The sequence below is a fragment of the Photinus pyralis genome, unplaced genomic scaffold, assembly GCF_008802855.1.
Source record: "Photinus pyralis isolate 1611_PpyrPB1 unplaced genomic scaffold, Ppyr1.3 Ppyr1.4_LG1, whole genome shotgun sequence".
Taxonomy (NCBI): Eukaryota; Metazoa; Arthropoda; class Insecta; order Coleoptera; family Lampyridae; genus Photinus; species Photinus pyralis.
In genome coordinates this window covers 61428700-61453462 of record NW_022170249.1, presented here as the reverse complement: position 1 = coordinate 61453462, position 24763 = coordinate 61428700, and the positions used below count along the sequence as shown (strand labels likewise).

Here is a 24763-nt window from a genome sequence, read left to right as displayed (position 1 = left end):
ATTAATTATTTTAAATTTTATTGTACTGGGCCGTCAACAGGCTTGCCCCTATATTACAGAGTGACCCGCATAATGCTCTCAGCATTACTTTTGGAATTCCATCATCTCGAATTGGGGTGGAAGTATGAGCTTATAAAACTCGGTATTGATGTCTTCCCCACAAATATATTATATCGCATTTTTGGAACAAAAGTGCAGCTTATAGTCTCACTTTGGCCGGCTGGTGATCTCTGAGTTCTCGAAAACTACAATAGATAGAGACTTCCGGTTTTTTGCGTTAGCTTTGTGCTTAAAAGATGTGTTCGCCGGATATTTATATTGTTGTAATCGGTAATGTCACTGATCTACACACCAAAAATGCGTTTAAGTCATGCGGCTACCCGCAGACTTTTTTAACATCTTTTCTGCTGGTGTGATTATCTGCAACAATCGTCCAGCAACTTGTGAATACCTACATTGAAACTCTGGTTTCCTTGCAACTTGCAAGTTACTAAGTTCAATGCTGTATCTCAAAACAATTTGCATTTTTTCTTATGATAATTTAACGCATATCGTCGCCTTAGTAAGAAACTCGCGTAACTCCATTTTAGTTAATTTTACAGGAGAAGGAAAAAACGTTTTGTAAGAGTTAGGTCAATGATAAAAGATTTGAATTTTGCATGAATATAGAAAAATACATTAGATTTAACATTTCTGGTAAAAATATAGAAATTACGTGCTTGTAATGATTTAAAAAGGAGTTACGCTACTTTCCTGTGAAAAATTATAAAATAATTGGATATACGTGGTTTTCGCCAAAGAAAACAACTACATAGTTGGTAATTACACAAAACTTTAGTCTATATTAAACAGAATACGTATTTTAAATCTTGTACAGAAATTCATACAGTTTAAACTAAAAAATATTCTCACAATAAAAATCACAACGAATAAACGAAAAAGTAATTTTAAAAAAATTATTCATGCGGAAGTTCATCATAAAATTGATGATAGTCTTGTAGAAGTCCTAATTTCAGAATTTGGAGGTGCTCATATTTTTCCTTTTTAATTTTTCTGCGTTCTGTGTATAAGAAAGGCAAATCTTCAAACTTGCACGGGGCCGTTTTTTTATTCAATCTTTGGTTTAATGTACACCAAGAATCTGTATGTCTCGTTTTGAATTGGATTTCATAGTTTGGTAAGTACCTTAAAGCCTTTATGTCAGTGACAACGGGGTCGCCAACGATTCTACCTGGACGTATTGACGTATAAAATTTTATAGTATCCATTTTCTTAAAGAACGAATGGGTGAGATATCTTACATTATAAGGAGATGGACTCGATCTTGCCTTTTGGCAGTAGTAAGCATAATCAGCGGGCAGATTTATTTTTCGATTTCTAATCTCTCTTTCAATGGTTGCATGCATCGAGTCCACCTCCATCTGAGTGTGCCCTTTAAACAAATACTTTTGAGTCAAGACAATTTTGTGCTGTGCAGCTAAGTTTACAAACGCGTTGGCCAATGTTGAGTTGCGGTTTTGGCCCGTGCAACCATCACTAAAAAAAATCATTTCACGTAAACCTTTATTCTTTTTTATTTCCTGTTCAACAAAATCGGAAACAATGCTGGAAAAATCGTTTGCAGTCAAGGCCCCTTCGCTTTCATTCCACAGAAAGCAAAATCCTTCCTTGGATTTTAGGTTATAAATAGTGAAGTTGTGTACTACCAGTTTGGTTTTGTAGTACATTGCAGCGACTGTCGATTTGGGACTTAACAGCACGCTTTGTAAATCCATTGCATACACGTTTACTGTAACATCGTTAGTAGATTTGTCCTTTTCCTTTTCTTGACGTGCCTCTTGCTTTAACGTTTGGTGTGCGTTATAATCATCTTCAGATAAGTTCTTCGTATTGTAGGCCTCACACACGTCACACAAATCTTTTTTAGGAACATAGAGAGACAAGTTTAGCTCTTCAAATATCTTCATAAACGTTGCTATGGATGGAGGCTCTAAAGTACGTTCGGCGCAATATTCTCGCCTGAAAAAATTGTACAGTGCTGCATTGGAACGCCAAAGTGGCTCTAGATATAATTTTTTAGAGGAAGATCTACAATAATGGCTTTCCATTTTTGGTAAAGATTGTAACAACTGATACACAGCCGTATTTTTTTCTGCAAATTTCGCCGTTCTTGTTTCGCTTTTTTTGCTGCCCAGATAGTCATCAGGCTCGCGACTAAATTCTTTAAGCCAAGACAATATCAGCGTTTCTTTTAAACCTAGTGTACTACCAAACATCCGCTTACACACTCTGATTCTTTCCAAATCCACTTGTAAAAAATATTTCATAGAATACTTTCTTTTAGACACTTCAAGTTCTCCTCTCCTTCTCTTAACATTGTCGCACTGCACTAGAGCCTGTACCTGCAATTTTCTTTCATTCCAAGTCATTTTATTCCAAAATTTTTGGAAAATCTTTAAACGCTTTTCTTCCGTCATTTTTTGGCACTGAATTGCAGATTTTTTCTTACTGAGAGAGCAGTTGCACGGATTTTCTAAGAACTTGCCTAAAACAAAAATAAATCCTTTATTATTCATGTTTTTTACTGCAGAACACTATGTACCTGGTTTGTTAATGTTGTAATTCCATTTACCGGTTATTTCTTTTTTTCCTTGGTAAGGCTGACCTCTTAAACGTTTATATTTATTAATATTGTAGTTCCATGATTCGGACAATTTTCTCTTCCTTCGAGTTCTTGTGGTAGGCAGGCTGGTATTGGCCTCATTTCTTTCTTCATTGTTATTAAAATCATCCTCATTGGCAGAGTTACTACTATCAGAATCGTTTTCTTCAGGAACGTAAGAAACATCCAAGTCGTCAGAGCCAGCATCGTGTTCAGAAGAAGTATTTGTGGTGGTAATAATATTCATGTTGCCTTCGTCTTGCTCCATTCCTAGAATCTCTGGATTGTCCGGTTCATCGTTCATGCTAACGGCATCATTTAAATCTGTCGGCAAATCATGATGGTCACAATCGGTAGAAATACAAGCATCGTTTAAATCTGTTGGCAGTTCTAAATGGTCGAAACTGGTCAAGTTATCATGGTACATGCTAGCAGCATCATTTAAGTCTACCGGCTCGTCTGCCGGAAATTCTATTTGGTCAAAACTAGTTTGAATCATCGGTGGTACAACCTTAACACTATTTACTAGTGGTTCATTTATTTTACTAGACGGTCTTGCATGAATAGGTGACAAAATTCCGTCTTTTTCAACCACATATTCAACCATTTCCACGCAAGAAGAGCTTGCTTGTTGGTTAGCCAAGTCCATTATACGTTTTGTGCGAGACGACATCCTAAAATTAAAAGCTTCTAATGTATCTATGGCTTATGTTTGTTCTTATTTATTCTTTACTTATACGACCATTTGTGCATATTTACTTGTCAAACTTTAAATTAAAAAATAACTACCTAGGATTAAGTAGCTATAGCAAAAGGGCAGAAAAACGTGTAATTACAAAATAAACACATTAAATTAAAGTTGGAAAAGCGCGTATCTCCATAGCCGGTAAAAAAGTCGTAATTAAAGCAAATACAATACATTTTTTAAATCAATTAAACTCTTAAAAGTATCGTAACAGCCTTACCTATATATTAAACTGGTTTTTTACTCCAAAATGTATTGATTTTTTTCACTAAACTATCACCAAACTTGTAAACACCTGCATACACGCTGGAAATATAGGAGAACTGGGAGTTACGCGCATTTCTCAACCTAAGTTTGACACATGGACTTACGTGTGTTTCTTGATTTAATTTTTAGGCGGGAAACATTGTTGTGGCGGTTACGTGGATTTCTCACTTAATAGGTTAAACTTTTTTCTATTAGATGGCGCTAAAATATGAAAATGGCCCAAATGTGGAGTTAAGCGGTTTTCTTACTAAGGCGACGATATGTGTTACTTGAAACGTAGTACCTACCTATACATTGGTGGAAGGCATGCTGCCTGCATTAATCGATTATAAGATTCATTGAAACAATAACTTCTGTTAATGAAAAGTACACAATTTTCAAACATTTGTAGGCATCACCGTAAGGCAAAATTTACATTGTCAGTATGTAAAACTACTACAATAGATACAATTTCACATCAACCGAATGAATGTACAACCTTGTCGCAAGGGTTGCGTAGTCCTAGCATTAACGCCCAAGGTTATTAACTGATGATTGAATAGCATTGATTCTATACCAACATTACATCATACCAATGTAAAAGTACATTGTGCTGATGTTTTCAAGTCAAGACACGACAGTCATTGATATGAGGTTAAAAATTTTTCTCTGTGTTCCAAAGGGAAAAAGAAGCAGGCAAAACTTTATTACCCGTAAGCGCAGTATATGATGTACTTAAGTGTTTCCTATGCGTTTGCTATAATTATATGCTTACTTAATCACAGAGGGTTTGTGCTGCTCTGGGTGTATCGTTGTCGAGTCGACTGTAAAAAGAATTAGTACAAGAGGTGTTAAAAAAGATGATTATTACCTACAAATCGCAAGAAAGTGTGGCTATTAGTTTATCTCACGGACCTCCGCTGCATGAAATACATGAACATGTAATAAGGACACGGATTTATGCAATGTATGCGACAGGTAAATAACATTCTTTATGTTCTAAGGGAAGATTTGCTTCAAATGAAGAGGTTCGCTAGAACACTTATTGAATTGATTTTATAAGTGAGAATGTTACACTCCGTTCTTTACACAGTAATCTTCAACGACTTGATGGCGTAGAAATATCTGCTACCTCTTTGTCCCGCAGTTTGAAGAAACTGAAATTCACGTGGCACCGTTTCTAATAGATTATTTTTAATGGAACAGCCCTATGTAGCTCAAAGAAGACTACAATTTTTGAGGGACTTTAAACACAACGAAACTTCACTCTTTCCATTACGACCTGTGGTTTTAGACAAAACCTGGATATACAGTAAAGGGTCTTTTAGAAGAAGCTGGCAAGATGGTACTCTCAAAACAGTTAGAAAAAAAAGTAGTGAAGGGGTCCGGTACATAATACTCCATGCAGGATCATAAGATGGATTTGTACCACACGCAAGTCTAATTTTTAAATCTGGTAGCAAGTCCGGAGACTATCATGACTCCATGAATTGCCTTAACTTTGAGAAGTGGTTTGAACAACAATTGCTCCCGAACTTGGAGGAACCTTCTCTTATAATTATGGACAACGCTTCTTACCATTCAGGATTGGTAGAAAAAAGTCCAAATCAATGCTGGACAAAAATGTCACTTATAGAGTGGCTAACATCACGAGACATTACATTTGCACCAACAATGATGAAAGATCAGATCTGGGAAGTAGTGAAAAATCATATACCACCAAAACTATTTAGGTAGGCATCGCTGATAATTAAATGTTTGGTTGCAGTTAGGTAGACCTTTGGATATGAAGCAGATTGTTATGGTTTTTTTTCACTCCACGTTGATTTTTACAGATTGGACGAACTAGCATTACAACATGGTCATCGTGTTTTGAGACTTCCTCCATATCACTGCGAGTATAATCCAATCGAACTGGTATGGTCAGAATGCAAACGGCATTACGATACAAGGATCGATTCAATTCAGCCTGTCACACACAGTGCCGTTTTGTCTTTATGGAATGAGGCACTGCACAAAGTAACCTCTTTATATGCTGTTTTGTGAAACAGTACTTAATAACTTTAATGTTTAGGTTACACCGGAAAAATGGAAAAGATATTTTGATCATACAAGAGGCATTATAAACCAGGCCTGGGAACGGGAACAACATATTGATACATCAGACATCTTACCGGTGATTGTCAACTTGGACGAATCTGATAGTGACGAAGATTATTATGATGATTATATTCATGAGGCAGAAGAGAATGAGCGTGTTTAAGAATATTATTTTTGGGCCGTTTATACATATATACCATCTTGTGGTGTAGTGTCGTTTTTTCTTTTGTACATACGATTTGAATATGAACATTTGAGAGTTTTTTCAGGAATAAATATCTTCACTACCTGTTTTCTCTCACAATTGCGTTTTTTTTTTTTAATAAATCGGATCAGAAGATATTCAAGATCCTTATGCGAATATCTCGAGTGGTGTAAAAGAACAGAAACTGTATGTATGCGTTGTTATTTCAATGAGCTTGTGGTATAATGACTACGCTTTATCTCAAATTTGTAAGATATATAAATGCGAAAGGCTTACCGATAAACCATGGCCTATTCTACTTCTGAAAAAATTGCTAGTTAAGGGTCATTAAAATTCGCGCAACTTAACGCGTATTCTTCACATTGGTAGCATACTTAATTTCACATCAACATTAGGTAAACAATAGTATTTTACATTATTAGCCAGGTAAGTGAGTTTTTACTGGCGATAGGAGAAGTTGACTAGCGAGCCGTTAGGCGAGCTTGTCATCTCCTAGACCCAGTAAAAACTATTACCTGGCGTATAATGTACAATATTTTATTTGTTACTCATTTGTAAACAATAGTAAACGTAAATAATTAGTTCTTAAATTAATCTTGAAGAAATGTCTAAAATATCATGTTGTCCATGTAACAGAGACTTCGCATTAATTCTGGCCAATGAAATTACTAGATTACTAACTTGTAAAATTTTTACAGGTCTGCTGTCAGTTTTACAGGTCTGCTGTCAGTTTTACAAGTCAGTAGCGTTTAAACATGACGTTTACCCGTTTGCGTTTTGTCTTGTTAATCAACGTTTACAACTGAGTAACAAATAAAATATTTATTTACGAACTGCCTAAACAAAGTTACAAATGTTCCTATGCGTTTTCTGTAACCATCATACACTTGATCTCAAAGAATTTCTGATGCTCTGGCAGTATCCATTTCGACTGTCGGTGCAAAGAATCGGTTACATGAGGTGATTACAAACGGTGGAAAAAGTTTAATCTCGAGTTTAATTCATACCAACGGAGTTCCTCTACATAAAATACATGACCATTTAGCCATTATAAAACCTGGGGACAGGAAAAAACCTATCAGGACCAGATGCCTTACAAGTGATTGTCAACTTGGACGGTCTGATAATACTGAACGATAGTGACACCTTAATAAATAAGTTGAAACGTCAATGTGACAATATGTAAACCAACTACTAATTTACGACCTGCCTTAATTTTGCTGTGACGTCAGATAGTGTGACGAAAGGTTCAGCACCCTTGAAACAAAGTATACCGATCGCCGATTTAAAATACTTTAGAAAGAAATGTGGCGTTTGTTTTTTCGGGACGCCCACCATCCCTACTGACAGGGGCGAACCGTAAGACACCCCCTCACATATCGTATTTGGCATAATATGGAACCGACTTGGGACTGGGAAATACCATACTAAATTACTAAGTAAATTGTGGAACATAAGCATTGAATATTATTCAATGACATAAGTTTATTTTCATAATATCGCGAGCAGTGGGATGTCATATCATATTTAATTGCTCTCATTGCGAACGATTAGATTTCGCATAGAATGCATACCTATCTCGTTGAGAAGTGAATGAAGGATTAAGCAGCAATGCCGACTTCCTACATCATAGTAATAAATCTGTGATCATAGGTAGTAAAGCCATGCCATTTTGACCCAGTCTCAGTCTTGGATTTTGCGTGTTGTAGCGTTTCTTTAGCATTTGAATTTCGAAAGTTGGAAAATTTTTAACATTTCCCCCTGTAAGAAACTGCTCCGTTCGTCCCTTCCTGCTACTGAATTAACGGTTCTGAAAAAACGGAAACGATCCCGAAATCTTTACATTTACCCTGACCTACAGCGTCGCGCTCGCGGGTTCTTTTTGCCTTATGAACGAACGAGAGCGGTATATTCACTACCGTGGTCATGTATTTAAATTCAAATGAGAACCCGCCATGTTTCTCCGCCATCTACAGGCGAACCACTGCACTTGCGTTTCGCTTTCGATCTAAATATGGTGGGAAACACCACTAGGGTCACTTTATAATGATGAATTTTCGTACAAATTTCCTTTAATTGAACATAAAATCACTTGAAACTTATGTGTTATCTTTGTAATGACCCCAAGAAGGCAATGACGAAAATTCATGGAGATTTGATTTCATAAAAAATTAAAATTGCCCATTTTCAAAAATGTAATTAACCTATTTATAGCCAATGTAGATCGATGAAAATTCGTTACCTCCTGCGCTGGTCCTTGCTGATTAATATAAAAAAAAAATTGGGCCGATACCACAAACGGTTTTTAAAAATTGTACAAAAATCTAAAGGCATGTTTTAAGTGTGTTTTCTACGCTGATCCCCACCACTCCGGCAGCGCGCTCTTAACAACTGTGTATACTTTATCGATATTAATGATTTAGATCGAATTGGGGAAATGACTTCATTGCTTTAGAAGCTGGTCACCAGATGGCGCTACTCTGATTTTGATGCTTTAGTTCACAGTACACCCACCAGGGTCCGCCAAAATACTATACAAACTAAAGTCACTAGATATAGAAAGTACCGCAATCATCCGCCATTTTTGGGCAAATTTGCTGCCAACTTAAAAAAATTGACAAATAAAATCTGAATAGCTGTCATTTTTTCATAACCTAACTTCATAGTACTGTCATGTTTTATAAAAATATATACAGATATCTCCAAACAGGTGGAACAATCCCTAACATTAAAGTTACTAGAATCTGGTAACTTTCGCCATTTTTGGGCAAAAATCATGCGTTCTCTCTCTAACACACGAGCCCAATGGATTGCGGTACTTTCTATATTTAGTGACTTTAATACAAACATAGATATATAAATACATAGATACAGCCATACCCCAACATAGTTCAAAAGGACGTACCATCTATTACCATCACTTTCGGCACATTAATTACGTATAGCGCTATCCTTTATAGAGGTACCCTGAGCATGGAAGACAAGATTCGCATTATTTATTATAACTGTCAATCAAATTGTTAGCACAAATCACACAGAAAATTATCAGATTTGAAACTTTACAACATAAATAAACCGCCTTTTTATTTATTTAAAGCGCATAGCAGCAAGAAATGTTACATTTAAAATGGAAGATGTTACTTATAAAGCTGGCAAATGAAGAATTTGAAAAAATTACACCTGACAACTGGAAGAAAGTGTGTGAACATGTGGAAAGTGATTAATTTAAAAGAGAAGTTATATTTGGTTGATGTTGCTGAACTTTATAATACCTAAGTGTTAATAATGACAGTGATGATTCGAATTTGTCAATTTCATCTGACGATGATTCGGATTGTGAGCTTTTACAAACGTAATGAATGTTCACTAAATGAGTATTATCACCAATTGGATATCATTGTTAAGGTGTTGTATTTATTTTAAATAAATGTACACGTGTAGCTTACTTACTACAATTAGTACTATAATTTCAAAAAGAAACCCCACCGAATGGACATATGCCGAAAGGTAGGCAAGACGCGTAGCGACCAAAATTTGATATTGCACGCACACACAGTCTAAAAACTCGTTTTCCTAAGAATATTGGACGGATCCTTCTTTGTGATCATGATATAAACGCACTGCATCAACATCATATAGGCCAAAATAATAATTGGAAACGAATTCACTTCCTGTCGCAACAATTTCCTTTACCATTACGCCTAAAACCATGCAATTAAAATTAAAATGTTGAACATAAACTTTACTTACTTACGGTTTTTTTGATATTCTGCAAGCCAGCAATGAATTCAATGCAGCACATCATGCCAAACAGGGTAAACATTATCCCAAATTTGAATGGCGTAGTTCGATGTAATAAAACTATTTCAGGAATAACAATTATGGACGCGTCTATCATTATGGCAAGCACTAATGTTATTCGTATTCAATTGATAACGCAATAATTACATAATATTTAGTGAAAAAACCGCCCATCATGTTTAGGGCGAATATTTTTAGTTAGATTGGATTTCGCGCTATCGTGAAATGTGTCAACTGTCACATGACTTATGGGACGCGCTAAGTTTGTTTTAAGCGACCGATTCGCGTACGACATAGTGGTTAATGCAATAAAAAGAGATAGAACATGTTTCATCTTGGTTAGAAAGTAATGGAGAGATGTACAAATTTCTTTGATATGTTTTTTAAAAACCGAGGTACGTTTGTTAAGGATGGCTGTATCTAGGTATTTATATATCTATGCAGTGTACCATAGATATATAAATACCTAGATACAGCCATCCTTAACAAACGTACCTCGGTTTTTAAAAAACATATCAAAGAAATTTGTACATCTCTCCATTACTTTCTAACCAAGAATAAACATGTTCTATCTCTTTTTATTGCATTAACCACTATGTCGTACGCGAATCGGACGCTTAAAACAAACTTAGCGCGTCCCATAAGTCATGTGACAGTTGACACATTTCACGATCGCGCGAAATCAAATCTAACTAAAAATATTCGCCCTAAACATGATGGGCGGTTTTTTCACTAAATATTATGTGATTATTGCGTTATCAATTGAATACGAATAGGTAACATTAGTGCTTGCCATAATGATAGACGCGTCCATAATTGTTATTCCTGAAATAGTTTTATTACATAGAGCTACGCCATTCAAATTTGGGACATGTTTACCTTGTTTGGCATGATGTGCTGCAGTGAATTCATTGCTGGCTTGTAGAATATCAAAAAAAACCGTAAGTAAGTAAAGTTTATGTTCAACAATTTAATTTTAATTGCATGGTTGTAGGCGTAATGGTTACGAAGATTAAGTTGCGACAGGAAGTGAATTCGTTTCCAATTATCATTTTGGCCTATATAATGTTGATGCAGTGCGTTTGTATCATGATCACAAAGAAGGATCCGTGCAATATTCTTAGGAAAACGAGATTTATAGACTGTGTGTGCGTGCAATATCAAATTTTGGTCGCTACGCGTCTTGCCTACCTTTCGGCATATGTCCAATCGGTGGGGTTTCTTTTTGAAATTATAGTGCTAATTATTGTAGTTGTAAGTTATACGTGTACATTTATTTAAAATAAAACAATTGGTGATAATAGTCATTTAGATGAACATTTATTACGTTTGTAAAGTTCACAATCCGAATCATCGTCAGATGAAATTGACAAATCCGAACCATCACTGTCATTATTAACACTTATTATAAAGTTCAGAAACATCAACCAATATAACTTCTCTTTTAAATTAATCACTTTCCACATGTTCACACACTTTCTTCCATTTGTCAGCTGTAATTTTTTCAAATTCTTCATTTTCCAGCTTTCTAAGTAACATCTTCCATTTTAAATGTAACATTTCTTGCTGCTATGCGATTTAAATAAATAAAAAGGCGGTTTATTTATGTTGTAAAATCTCAAATCTGATAATTTTCTGTGTGATTTGTGCTAACAATTTGATTGACAGCTATAATAAATAATGCGAATCTTGTCTTCCATGCTCAGGGTACCTCTATAAAGGATAGCGCTATACGTAATTAATGTGCCGAAAGTGATGGTAATAGATGGTACGTCCTTTTGAACTATGTTAGGGTATGGCTGTATCTATGTATTTATATATCTATGATACAAATTTGTAACATTGCTGTTTCTATTCTGAGAAGGCCGTATTCTGTGGTATGTACTTATTTTACCTACATCAGAAGTCAGAACACCACTTTTGACATTAACCTGTAATACCTTGACTCACATCACATGTACACCAGCATATTCAGTTTTCTACAGTGTCTACAGTTAGTGAATCTACCAATTTATTTTTATATTTCGAAATTGTCACTAAATGGCAAGTGCATTAAATTATCGTTGGCCACTTTACCCGCCTATGCCACTTTACCCACCTCTCCCCTAGTTATTTTAGAAAATGGTAACTTGGTTTTAGCAGAGACATGGAAAGGGGAGATCGCTGATCGACGAGTGCGCATCCAAGAAAGGGTGCGACCTCATGGGCGCTGCCATTTTTACACCCGTTGTGTCATGTTGTGTTTATAGTGGTGTTATTTTAGCCTGTGTTCGTGTTTAGGAGAGCTTTTTTCGAGGTTTAAGTGTTTATTTTGTAACGTCAACGTCACTGGCATTTTCTTTTGTTCATTTGGATTGAGATATTAGTTTCTTCCTACGGAGCTGCTGCCGAATAGAGTGTAGTGTATGAAGATTGCGTTAGATGTCTCTGGGTTGCGTCAGTAAACCTTTATAGTCCTGTTCAAATTTCGCGCTTCAATGGGTGTCAAAATGGCAGCCCCCTTGTTTTGTAACTTCGCGCAGTTTCATGCGCTATCTCCCCTTTCCATGTCTCTGGGTTTTAGGCTTTCCGTCTGCTGTATATGAAATGTAACTGTAGGAAAAATGAACTGTAGCAAATAGATAGAAAATAATAAGAGGGACATTGATATAGATATTTTTGTGTATTTCACTTTTGTCTAATGTTAAATGTTGTAGATTGAATAAACAATTTACCAGTGTGAGTTTATATCCTAGAGAGTCGAGGCGTAGCATATCTGGCGACGAGGATCAGGAATCAAATTGCGGAAGTTTAGTGTCAAGCATGTCTGCGTTAATTGGGTCAATCGAACATTTTTCATCGTCGAAGTCCGATATTAGTTCATACCTAGAACGTATGGAACAATTATGTTGTGTATCTTACTTTAGGCGCTTTCCAATGACCTGCATAGCGCGCTTCCGGAGTGCTCCGTAACTGCTCGATTAACTTTTTGTGTGTTCCTTTGCACAGAAGCGCCACACTCTTGAACCGCGCATTTTGCAATCCCCTGCCCCCTCAAACACATGCAAATTTTTAGAACAGTTCAAAAGTTTTACGCACTTTTAGGTTAGGATTTTAATAACATTTGTTGCAATGGATATGTTGGTGATGGTAAGTACCGAAAAATATACCACTCACACTAGTGACACTACAAAGTAGTGCACGTGCAAATGATGTATCTACAATCATTTAATAAAAAAAATGTAAATTGTGAAGTAATTTTGTGTACTTTACCTGTCTTTCCCAGACAGCACACAACGTCTTTAAGATGTACAAATTATGACGTTTTTAGGACTGGACGTCTTTGGGTTTAAGAAAGACGTCTTTACGACATCTTCTATTAGACGTTCTTAAGACAATAGCTTAAGCTGTCTTAAAGACGTTGTATAGACGTCTGCAACCAATCAATGCGTACGGCTTATCGTAAGGTTTTTGATTAATTAATTAGTTTTATATAACACTAGCTGTCCCGGCGAACTTCGTACCGCATAAGGGATATCTCATACGTACAGACAGACAATTTTTTTTATTATGTAGCAATTCCCGGGCATACACCCAACTATTTCACAAAATTTCATCGCAATCGGATGAACTGTTTAGGTAGGCATAAGAGACATACAAACATTCATTTTTATTTATTATATACGATAGGATTCTCAACCTTCTGTCACAAATCTGTATTTGAATTTAGTGTTTTATTTTATGGTAGTTGGTAACGTTGATCTCATGATGGATGGTTGGGTTGGTAACATACCTAACCTATAATCTATACATGACAAGCCCGCGTTTTTTTCATTTTCCCGCTAACTGCAATTCTTTAGCTGTGAATCAATTATTTACTCTGTTATCTCAAATTCAAGGTAAGTAATTTGCAAAAGGTTATTAGTTAGGTATGCACCTACTATTTGAAATTGTGCTAATGTATTAAATTTCTTTTACAGATAAATCTAACCTCAAATACAATTCATTGGCCTTTTTTTTTGTAAGTACTTCATTTCCACACGTAAGTAGAGTATACTATTACAAAATGAATCGTACAAATGATATTCAAAAATATTATATGCGTGCTAAGAGACAGAAAGTTTCAACTTCTCGGTGCACGTTAAGTTCACATCAAAAAGAGGATTCCTTAATTAATATAGATGAGATGGTAATGGATCATTTAGATCAAGCTGTATCTGATTACGATGATGTAGCTGCTCTGCCAGTAAGTCAAAATTTCAGCTTGAGCGATTCAACTTTCATTACAGACAAAATTGCGAATGTTCAAAACTTGTGTGATAATAACATTACGCCGAAGCTTAAAAATTGGTCACTGCAACATAACATTACACATGGCGCCATTAATGATCTACTACGTCTTCTGAAAACAACCCAAATTCCTGATAATTTACCATTGAACATTGCTAGGTACGGCCAGAACGATACATACTAAACTTATCGAACCAGGAGAATATTATCACTTTGGGTTACGATCTTGTTTGAAAAGACTTGTGAACATTTCAGGCGATGTTACTGACAAACTAAGTGTATTAGAAATAAATATCAACATAGATGGTTTACCACTTTCGAAAAGCTCGAATAGCCAGGTATATCCGATACTGTGTAATATTGTGGGTTGTAATAGCGTAGAAATGGTGGGTGTCTATCATGGTTATGAAAAACCAAAAAATTCAAATTCATTTTTAGCCGAATTTGTGGATGATGCTACTAATATTATTAACAATGGTATCGTAATAAATGGAACACTTTTCCAAGTTAGGATCAAAGGAATCATTTGCCACGCACCTGCCAAAGCATATGTTAAATGTATAAAAAGCCACACGGGTTATTCTTCTTGTACCAAGTGTCTGGTGGAGGGTAGCTATATTGAGAATCGTGTGTGTTTTCCTGTCAATGATGTTCCACAACTCAGAACTGATACCCAGTTCAGATCCAAATTTGATGAAGACCACCACATTGGCACATCTATAATTGAAAATATTCCATATATAGACATGATCCGTAGCTTTCCATTAGATTATATGCACTTAATATGTTTAGGTGTGATGCGTAAATTGTTATTACTTTGGTGTTGTGGGAAACCGTCAACAAAACTGGCTTTCCAAAAAATTTCAGACATATCTTCTCTATTGAAACAGTGTTCTCCGAATGTCCCTCTTGAATTCAATAGGAAACCCAGAGGTTTAAATGAAATAAGAAGGTGGAAAGCAACAGAGTTTCGCCAATTTTTATTATATACTGGACCCATAGTTCTTCAAAGTAACATAAACCGAGATAGATATATCAATTTTTTGTCCTTGCATATAGCTGTAATCATCTTGTCTCATCCTCAACATACAACAAAAATTGAATATGCTTCGGAACTCCTGAAATATTTTGTAAAAACGTTTAAAATTCTATATGGACCAGAAAATATGTCTCACAATGTGCATAATCTTCTTCATATAACTGATGATGTAAAGTATCATGGGGTACTTGATAATTTTAGCGCTTTTCCTTTTGAAAACCATCTCCAAAGCATTTTAAAGTCATTACGAAAATGTGAGAAACCTTTGCAGCAAATAGTAAAAAGGCATTCTGAGAAGCAAAACGAAAATTATAATTATGAAAAAAAAAATTGTCCAATTTATAAACGTGACCAGAATGCTACTTCACTTTTAACAAAACTGAAGATTACAAGCCATTCAAAGTCGGTTGCTTATTCAAATTTTATTTTAACTACCCGTGAACCTGATAATTGTTGTCGTCTAAAAAATGGGGATGTCATAATTATTAAAGACATTGTTCTCAATCAGAACGAGTTTAAATTCCTGGGAAATAAATATTTAAGTTTAACTTCACTCTATAGTTCACCGTGTGAATCATCAGACTTAGGCATATTTGCAGCAAAATCAACAGATTTTGATACTGATTGTTTATTTGAATTTGAGAATGTTGATTATAAATGTCTTCATTTTAAAATAGCCCACAAAAGTTTTGTTGTTCCAATTATACATACGCAGGTTTAATTAATGCATCTAGTTTTAGCATCAATACGATATCTTGTTCACAAGTCTTAAAGGTGAGAATACTGAGTAATAATAGTAATAATAATAATAATCATACAATTCATTTACAAAAGTCCTTTGGCTTATCTAATCTTTGTTCTATATAATTCGTCATAAAATCGAAATTTTGTGTTTTTCTTGTAGTTATACAATGTTGTAGATATTTACATTCTGGTACACGTAGCCTTGTTTTTTTTAATTATAACTTTCCTCATGAGACTTGTGAACAATTTCCAAACACCACTGTAATTGTAATAATATAGATAAATGGAAGATAAATCGTGGACAGTGGTGTTATTTGACGATGCAACTGTCGAAGCAATCCCTTCACATTGGATTATAGGAGATTTGTGCCACTGGCCACCATACCCAACAAGCAAACTATCCGACTCTATAAAAAATGGCGATCCATTAAACACCTGTTGGCCAACGCTTCACGTGAAAATTTTCCGGGACGGCACATTCCGTAATTGAACCTGAACATTTAAGACATTTTGTGTATAAAAAAATTATTTTTAGATGATTATGGGATAGCTAGACAAAAGGCAAAGGTTGCTGAGAACACCAGCGACTTAAATACAGACACAGAAGACTGTAACAAACGAAAAAGGAAAAAAAAAATAATTTCCAGTAGTGAATCTGAAAGCAGCGACACAATGCTACCATCACCTCCAAAACTAAAAAATCCAAAACAGAAAGGTAGTAATTTCTTCTAAATTTTGCTACCCTACATTCTCCGTTTTTTCAGATCACTCAAGAAACAGTGAGATACTAAGAAAGGGCAATCAACAGCGAAAACGTCCAAATAACACAAGGAATGGGGAAAGTATCCAAATAGCACCAAAACCATATGAAAGTACAATAGGTAAACAATACTTAATTTGTGTTTTCTTCATACGTTTTGGAATTAAGTTATAGATCCTGAGGTCTCTATTGTTGAAAATGAAAATTACGGATGTAAATTGAATGTTGAAAAGGGTATGTATTTTTGCATCGGTTTATGTTTTAAAAGTTTTGTATATAATTTCTTTAGTACTTTGAAAATATAATTTTTTTGAAGCATTAGCTAAGTCAATCTCATTCAATTGGGTGCTGTTATGTCCACTTCTGACCAATCTTTATACATACCAAATACATTCTCATTTGGGATTTAGTAAAGACCAGCACATTTTAATTGTGTGTTTTTTGTTCGTATGAATTGCTATACAATTAATTATTTACATATACTTGAATTATTACAGATAAATACCTGAAATCTATTGCTGAACAAGTGCATATTAATCGTGCAATATGTATGGATATATTAAGTGAAGTAAAAGAAATAAAGCAATACATCAGAACGAGAAACGTGCAAAATCCAGAAGAAATAACTTTTGCCAAGAAATTTACAAACATTGTATTTCCGATAATATCGGGAGAACAATTTGATACCTTGGAAGCTATTCTGGAGAATGAAGAAGACTTAGACTTACTGGTAATTTTGTCTTACATTAAGTAAATGTATAACTGTAAATAATGTCTGCTTAGGTTACAGATTTTGCGAAAATTGGAGGTAGCAGTTCGTATAATTTTGTGAAACGAGTACTATCTATTTGCTTGAGTAACGATATGGCGTTACAGTACAGCTGGTTAGGAAGAAAAGGAAAAAAACCTTTTAGTAACTTGAAAATCGCAAAAGTTATTATATGTAAGTGTAAATTATTTTTAAAATTGAATTATTGTTTTCTTTCTTATCATTAGATGCCGCAGAAAAGGCCGGTATTGTGAAAAATAGAAGTGAAGCAGAGGTGGGAATCCAAACTTGGTTAAAGCGGGCTAGTGACAGACGTGCAAGTTTATTAAACAAAAAAACTGCTTAACGATACATGTTTTTACTTATACCGCAGAACACCTTAATCTGTGCTTTACTAAAATTTTAAATATGTACAATTTTGACATTTCATTGTATTCATTAACCTTTTCAGAGCAAAACAGTATTTTAATAAAACGTCTTAAGTATGTCTCATATTTTCCCATTTTATGTCTTTTTGGACTAATATAGTATCTTAGAAAAACGTTTTAAAGACGTCTGGATTTTTAACATAAGCTCTCAATAAGACGTCTTTCAGATGTCTCCAAGGCGTAAAAGGATGTCTTTCAGACATTGTAAATGTCTGCAACAGACATCTTTTGTATGCCTTTAAGACATCTGTGTGCTGATTGGGTAATTTTCGCAAATTATGAGTTTCAGAACTAAAATTCCTAATAAAACGACTTAAATATGTGCATAACCCTAAAAATCTATGTAATGTTTGTTTGTCTTTAGGTTGCTGCGTATTTTGAATATCTTGGATTTTAGAACTATCTGCTTTTAGTCCTTGATCACTTAATTCAAAACCATAAAATTTTACTGAAGTCTTACATAAACTTAACTTAGATTTATTTAACTTACAGTTATACTTCCTGCATCTCTCAAATAATTTGGCTAAATTCTTGTTGTGGTTTACCAACGCTTTTTCTTTGGTATCGCCTACACCGTAGATTAGAAAGTCATCGGCCATCACTTCGACACCTTCTAAATCTTGTACCATTTCTCTCAATCGCATCTGGAAAATCTCAGGACTGACGTTTAACCCAAATGGTAGTACATTCCAACGAAATCTTCCAAAAGGAGTCCAGAAAGTAGTCAACTTGCTACTAGCTTCAGTTAATCTTAACTGCCAAAATCCCTTTGTTGCGTCGACTGTACTAAACACCTTCGCATTACCCAGTTCTGGAACGACTTCATCGATAGTGGTAAACTGGTAGTTTGGACGTAATAGTGCCTTGTTAAGTGGGATTGGATCCAAGCATATCCTAAACGAAGTACCTTTCTTCACTATTAGAATATTACTGACCCATTCGGTGTGCTGATCTTCTCGTGTTAAAATACCTTCTTGAACTAATTTATCTAACTCTTCTTTAAGCTTCTTTCTCAGGCTTATCGGTATTCTGCGTGCTTTTTGAATGACCGGATTAACGTTTTGATCAATCTCTAGCTCAACTTCGCCTGGAAATCGATCATATCCTTCAAATACATCCATGTAGTCGTTTATAATATTCTCAGCTTCAACTTGCAATGAATTTTCTACCTCGACTTTTAATTTATTGCAAAACTGTATGAGCCCTAGCTTGGAACATGCATTTGCTGATAATATCGGACCATGTTTGTAATTGACAACTTTAAAACAAATACGATAGGTGGCTTCTTTACGTTTGCACGGCACGAGTACTTCACCTACGACCTTCATTCGACCTCCTCTAAAAACACATAGGTTGGTGTCGGACTCCCTCAGCTCAGGAAGTTGACCCTCGCAGGCTTCTAGTAGATTTTCATACCCGATTACACAAATGTTAGCACCGGTATCGAGTTCACAGTTCATCGTCTTCCATCTTTCGTTGAACTTCAACGTTAACTCTGCTTGAACATTACCACCTCTCGCCGAATTATCCGTAATCTTATGTATCGTTAACTCAGCATCGTCACTCTCAGATGCATCTTCAAATTCACCTTCGTCTTCAACTATTTCTTTAACATGTTTCTTTGTGATCAACTGGTTTTCCTTTATAACAACAAACTTTTTGCACTTATGTTTGAAAGCTGAACACGTAAAGTTTTTAAAAGGGTGCTTTTTGTTGCAAAACTTGCACCTTAACAATGTATCTGTTTTCGAACTTGTCTGATCTTTGTTTTTAGCACCTTTAATCTTATTAACCACCTTTTCTTCATTGTTCATATTCTTAAAACGATCTTCTGTAACTTCATTCACTTTACACGTTTGGATCACTTCATCTAGCGTCAACTTGTCCGGATCAGCTCGTAGAAACTTTTTCTTTAATTGGTCATCACGAATACCAAATGCTACTCGGTCTCTTAGCATCATCTTTTTTAACTCTTGCGGGTTAATCTTATCAAATTGGCATCTATCGACTAATTTATTTAAGCGGCAGTAATATGCATCAAAATTTTCCTCCGGTAACTGATTGCACGAGTGAAATAACCATCTTTCGTACAGAGGCGATTAACCGTTCCCCAATGGTATTCAACATTTCATCGGCATTGCTCTTTTCATCATCGGTTAAAGAAAAATTGTTAAACTTAACCTTTGCAACATCTCCAATTATTGATAATAAAATATTCACCTTCTGTTCTTCTCTATCTGCTGACCACTGATCCATACCTGTTGCCTTTACATAAACTTTCCAATTTGCTTTAAACAGTTGAAAATTTTCGTAAATGTCCCCCTCATCTACCTGGAGCGGTTTTGGCCAAGGTACGTTAGACATATGTTTCGTGGAAGCCTCCGGAAATGCAGTTTGCATCTTTTGCTGCATCTCTTGTAATTGTTTTCGCCGTTACTACCCGCACGCTAGCGTGCGACTTTTTTTGAGCATCGCCGCACGGGAAACGTCATAGTTTAAGTGATGACGTCACAATATGGCTGCGGATCAGCTGATGAGTAACAACATTACATTAGGCGATTTCTGGCGAGAAAAGTAACCTTCAGTAAGACCGCTTTCAATTTCTGGCGAGTAACTAATGACGTCACTGTAGTATGCTAGAGTAACCACTAACCAAGTAACATGCCCTTACCTACCTTCAACCTGGAGTAAGCAATAGTAAAGTTAACTTTCTAACCTCAATTTGTGAGGTTGGTTCTTTTATTTATGTTTACATGTGAGTAGTGAGTTTACATTAGTTCTTGGTTGATAGTTACTTTATATTCTAGATTACTTATAGGTATAATGGATAATAGTCTAGAAGATGATGATACTTTAGTGGAGGTGAAGTTCTTAATTAACAATGAAATTGTAACATTTTCGGATAGTGGGGTGGTTGCAACAGCACTAAAAACAGGTAGGTTAATTGCTTATATCAGTGAACCTCAAAAGGCATGTGTTCGTATAATACTAAAACCACACATAACAGAAATAAACACATTTTGTTTGTAGATGCCAATTTTGTGCTAGAGTACATATCAAGGGCAATAGAGGAAGGATTTTTAGAACAATTCGGTGTATGCAAAGGCACTTCAATTGCCGACATAGATATCTCTCGAATTTCTGGTATGTAGACGTTTATCCATTACGATAAGCATTATAATATACTTACAAAACTCCATATAAGGAGTGAACCGTTGTTACGATCAATCTAAAAGGATATGTCACTGTTTCTACAGATCAATCGTATCGTATATGGGACCCTTAAGGCAAAATAATTATAGTTTTTAGTATATTAAAGCTATCGGAATGAATTCAATTATACCATAATGTTTACAGATGAAACTCCTGAAACTATTGAAACCGCAGTCGCAGCTGCTGAAACCGACCAAGAAATCTGGAGCAGTAGAGGGAAACCGACCGACCTTGATAGGCGTGCTACAGAATACATGTTGGAACTAAGGAACTCTGCAAAATTTCAAACTTTATTTGCGGACAAAAAAACTGTAAAAATGTCTATATGGGGGAAAATTGCAGAGCTTCTAGGTAGTGCTGGATTTCCCCTAAATCCTAAAGAAGGAGGGAAAAAATGCTATCAAAAATTTCAGAATTTGACCAAAATGTACATAAATTTTATAAAACATGTAAAAACAACAGGAGGTGAAGCACGGGAACCACCACCTCATTATGACCTATTACATAACATTTTGGGTGATAAACACAAAATAACATTAGGGCATATTAAGGATTCACTGCAATTAGCAGATACTCAAGATGAATTAAATGTAATCCATCAACCACAGCCATGTGCAACAACTTCCCAGCAACCACTCACCCCCACGTCATCTTCCTCCCGATCACAGACACCCACATCATCTTCCCATCTACTCGAATCCTCTACCCCATTATCAAGATCCCATACCTACACCACACCTAGATTCTCATTTCCAAAATATACGTAAATCGGTAAAACCACCCAAAGCAGATGTCATACAAACATTATTGACGATGCATAAGGAAAACATTGATATGCAAACTTCCCAATTTAAGGTATTAGAAAACCTCATGACTACACAGAATAAATTGTTAGAGCAGCAAAATGCCCATAAAGCCACAATAGTTTCGTTATTTGAATCAATGGTTAAAAAAACTACAAGAAAAAGAAGAAGACATTCTAGTGATAGCGATGATGATGATTAAAAAATTGTTTATATTTTTATATGTATATCTATTCAAGCAAAATCAGTATTTATAATTTTTTTACAAAGGAATTAAAGAGTTTGTGATATCAAATCGCGTTTTCTAGTCCCTTCACGATCTCTACGGCCAATATAAGTATCACAACTATCATGTTCACTTGATGTGACATCTACTTCATATATATCACAAGTTAACAAGCAAAAATTATGCAGTATACAACATGCGGTTATAATATCAATAGCCTTTTCAATGGTATATACATTAACAAAATTTAAAATCCTCCAACGGCCTTTCAACATGCCGAAAGTATTTTCGATTACAACCCGTGTCACACTATGTGCGTAGTTGTGTTTCCGTTGCAGCGGCATAATTCCAGTGTTCCTAAACCACAACAATAAATACCTATGTGCAATTATTTGTATTTGTGTCTACCTATACGGAGTTATTAACCATGACCTTAATGGATATGCGGAATCTCCCACCAAGTGGTATCTACCGTAAAACAGATTGAAACAGTTAGTTTCACAGATTTTTCCCAAGTCCGATTCTCTAAGTATCTACAAAACTATTAACAGCATGATTGTAGGTTTGCATAAACTATCTTACTCGTGCATCATGCACAGATCCTGGATAACCAACAGAAATATTAGTAAATAATCTGGAGGAAATACACACTCCTTGAAGGGTAATGGAATGGCAAAACTTGCGATCCTGATAACTGTCATGCTGCTCCTTGGGTATTTTACAAGTTATGTGGCAACCGTCAATAGCACCAATCACATCTAGGAACAACATATTACGCTGATTGCTGTGCGGTTTAAAAATGTCCTTACCTGGATAATTACAACGCTGTTGAAAATCATTTGCAATTTGTTCGCAATCTTCCGCATTAGGCCACTTAATATAAATAGGCATAAGAGAGCAGATAACTTTAATAATTTTCATGGTAATATAGAAAGCTTTTGACACGCTAACATTAAATTTATCACTGATCGACACTAACGTTTCTCCTTTGGCAAGGTACCAGAGAGTGATTAGGATTTCTTTCTCTAGAGGTATTATTTCAAACCCTCCTCTGTATTTTTTTACTGTTAATTCTTTTCCAATTGCAGTGGTCAATTTGAAATATGTTGACTTTATCATTCGAAAATGAATAAAAAAATCGGTATCAAGATAGTTTGTTATCCATTCCTCATAACAAAGTGGCATACGAAAATGGCATTTCCTTTGCTTTTGCAATACAATAAATTTGGTCCACTCAGGAACGGCTTTTAATAGAAAATGCATTACTATGTGCACACTTGTGGTCAAAGTATCATCTATACAAAACTCTTCTAATAATGCATTCATCCACATACTATTATTACTTAATATCGACATAGCCTATGTCACATAGGTACAAGTAAAAATTACAACAAAAACACAGAAACAAAACAAGGTTATGTTATGCCTAACTTTCGATTTTCAGGTGATCTTACTTCCATACAACCAATTACGTCATTAACGGTGATGTAATAGGTAACTTCCAGCATACTGGTACATACTCAGGTACACGTAAGTTACCTCGCAAGTCGCAAGAAATCACTTATTATTTGAGTGATTATATACTTTAGCTTTATTCGTTTTAGTTGACCATAGAACAACAAACTTAGAATGGAAACTGTAATGTAATGTAAAAATGACGCGCCATCTCGTGTATGTTCTCAGCAGCTTTTGCGTGTATGGCGCCAAATTTAAATATTAAAATGTAAGCTACGTCCGCATTATACCGACTTTCTCCGGATCTGTAACAATAACATTGGATTTTACTAGCTGAAACCTAAAAGGTAAATGAATCCAGTCAGTGAAGTCCAATTTTGTTTGTTATAGGGATCCAAATAAATTTAGTTTAATGCGGATGCACCTCACCAGTCAGGGCATTCAAAGAGTACAGGGCACTTGTTTTATAAGTAAGAACTCCAATTAATCCAATCAAGGAGTTATATTTAATTTAATACGATTATACAAGATACAAGATCAACTTCATGGAACTCTACTGTATGATGCTCTCGAGATCGTTCTAAAAACAAAATATGTAGCAATTTATTACAATTCAATTAGTGTTACCTGCTAAATATAATGTGCGAACTGCCACACGCTTTAAATCTCTTCGTGTTCCAGGTTCTAACGCGCAGTCAGAAAAATGACGTTCATAAACCAAAAACTTTCTTCCACATTATATTCTAAACCAATTCTTAAAAACTTCGGGCTCCATTTTTGGGAAACGTCTTCACAATTTGTCACACAACATTTACGTTCTCGACTTGTATATGCATAATTCATTGTAATAATGAATAGTAATTATACTTAAAGCACAATAAACCGTCAATCAAAATTCAAAATTCAACTGTCATAATGGCGAACACGCACGAAAGTCACTAGATTTAGTAACTAACACGCACGCTAACTATGCGCCATCTATTGAATGTTCTCCAAACTAATTATATTTGTACTCAGAGGCGCTTTCTTTCGGCTACTTCGCAATCATGATTTCAAAATCGTGATTCGTCGGATCACGTTTTACGAAAGAACGCGCGAATTTAAATCAAAGTATGGTTAAGTTTACGTAGTACACATTTGCATTCGAATTACGTATTTTTTGTTTGGACTATGAAAATAATTTAAATTCAAGTGGAAGTACTTGCGCGATTATGCTCCTCTTCAGTTACAAATATGGACTAACCTAACATTTGAGCAAAAATATCCTTGCATTTATAGGTTAGGAATTCGTGATCATA

At 35.3% G+C, this 24763-nt stretch overlaps 6 protein-coding genes across 11 annotated transcripts; 3 read left to right on the top strand and 3 right to left on the bottom strand.

Moving 5' to 3' along the window:
* Positions 1–363: 363 nt before the first annotated feature.
* Positions 364–3509, bottom strand: LOC116165313. Its single transcript, XM_031479635.1, has 3 exons — positions 2603–3509; positions 1302–2545; positions 364–420 (listed from the first exon to the last, which is right to left on the bottom strand). Exons 1-3 carry the CDS (start codon positions 3333–3335, stop codon positions 364–366), a joined length of 2034 nt encoding a protein of 677 aa, XP_031335495.1. The 5' UTR covers positions 3336–3509.
* A 1431-nt stretch (positions 3510–4940) lies between these two features.
* LOC116179671 lies at positions 4941–5924 on the top strand. The gene is made up of 3 exons (XM_031499486.1): positions 4941–5386; positions 5489–5672; positions 5728–5924. Exons 1-3 carry the CDS (start codon positions 5139–5141, stop codon positions 5914–5916), a joined length of 621 nt encoding a protein of 206 aa, XP_031355346.1. The 5' UTR covers positions 4941–5138; the 3' UTR covers positions 5917–5924.
* Positions 5925–13379: 7455 nt separating this feature from the next.
* LOC116179589 lies at positions 13380–17803 on the top strand. 4 transcript variants are annotated; one of them, XM_031499412.1, is made up of 9 exons: positions 13380–13637; positions 13719–13984; positions 16091–16293; positions 16347–16526; positions 16576–16692; positions 16746–16805; positions 17069–17301; positions 17355–17514; positions 17568–17803. In XM_031499412.1, exons 3-9 carry the CDS (start codon positions 16095–16097, stop codon positions 17684–17686), a joined length of 1068 nt encoding a protein of 355 aa, XP_031355272.1. In that variant the 5' UTR covers positions 13380–13637; positions 13719–13984; positions 16091–16094; the 3' UTR covers positions 17687–17803. The 4 variants fall into 4 exon arrangements, with proteins under 4 accessions (XP_031355272.1, XP_031355249.1, XP_031355265.1 ...); XM_031499389.1 differs by having other exon boundaries at positions 13381–13637; positions 16740–16805; XM_031499405.1 differs by lacking the exons at positions 13380–13637; positions 13719–13984 and adding an exon at positions 14641–15841 and having other exon boundaries at positions 16740–16805.
* A 233-nt stretch (positions 17804–18036) lies between these two features.
* Positions 18037–20180, bottom strand: LOC116165305. Its single transcript, XM_031479622.1, has 4 exons — positions 19873–20180; positions 19522–19769; positions 18356–19446; positions 18037–18296 (listed from the first exon to the last, which is right to left on the bottom strand). The coding sequence occupies exons 1-4, from the start codon at positions 20178–20180 to the stop codon at positions 18279–18281; spliced, it is 1665 nt and encodes a 554-aa protein (XP_031335482.1). The 3' UTR covers positions 18037–18278.
* A 220-nt stretch (positions 20181–20400) lies between these two features.
* On the top strand, positions 20401–21748 carry LOC116165301. The gene is made up of 4 exons (XM_031479609.1): positions 20401–20455; positions 20587–20703; positions 20799–20912; positions 21126–21748. Exons 2-4 carry the CDS (start codon positions 20592–20594, stop codon positions 21746–21748), a joined length of 849 nt encoding a protein of 282 aa, XP_031335469.1. The 5' UTR covers positions 20401–20455; positions 20587–20591.
* A 150-nt stretch (positions 21749–21898) lies between these two features.
* Positions 21899–22962, bottom strand: LOC116179643 (protein ANTAGONIST OF LIKE HETEROCHROMATIN PROTEIN 1-like). Of its 3 annotated transcripts, none has more exons than XR_004147011.1 (4): positions 22820–22962; positions 22593–22768; positions 22419–22551; positions 21899–22367 (listed from the first exon to the last, which is right to left on the bottom strand). XR_004147011.1 is itself a non-coding variant. In XM_031499461.1 (4 exons), exons 1-4 carry the CDS (start codon positions 22929–22931, stop codon positions 22058–22060), a joined length of 723 nt encoding a protein of 240 aa, XP_031355321.1. In that variant the 5' UTR covers positions 22932–22962; the 3' UTR covers positions 21899–22057. The 3 variants fall into 3 exon arrangements, 2 of the variants coding, with proteins under 2 accessions (XP_031355321.1, XP_031355314.1); XM_031499461.1 differs by having other exon boundaries at positions 22419–22543; XM_031499454.1 differs by having other exon boundaries at positions 22419–22543; positions 22593–22962.
* Positions 22963–24763: the final 1801 nt, after the last annotated feature.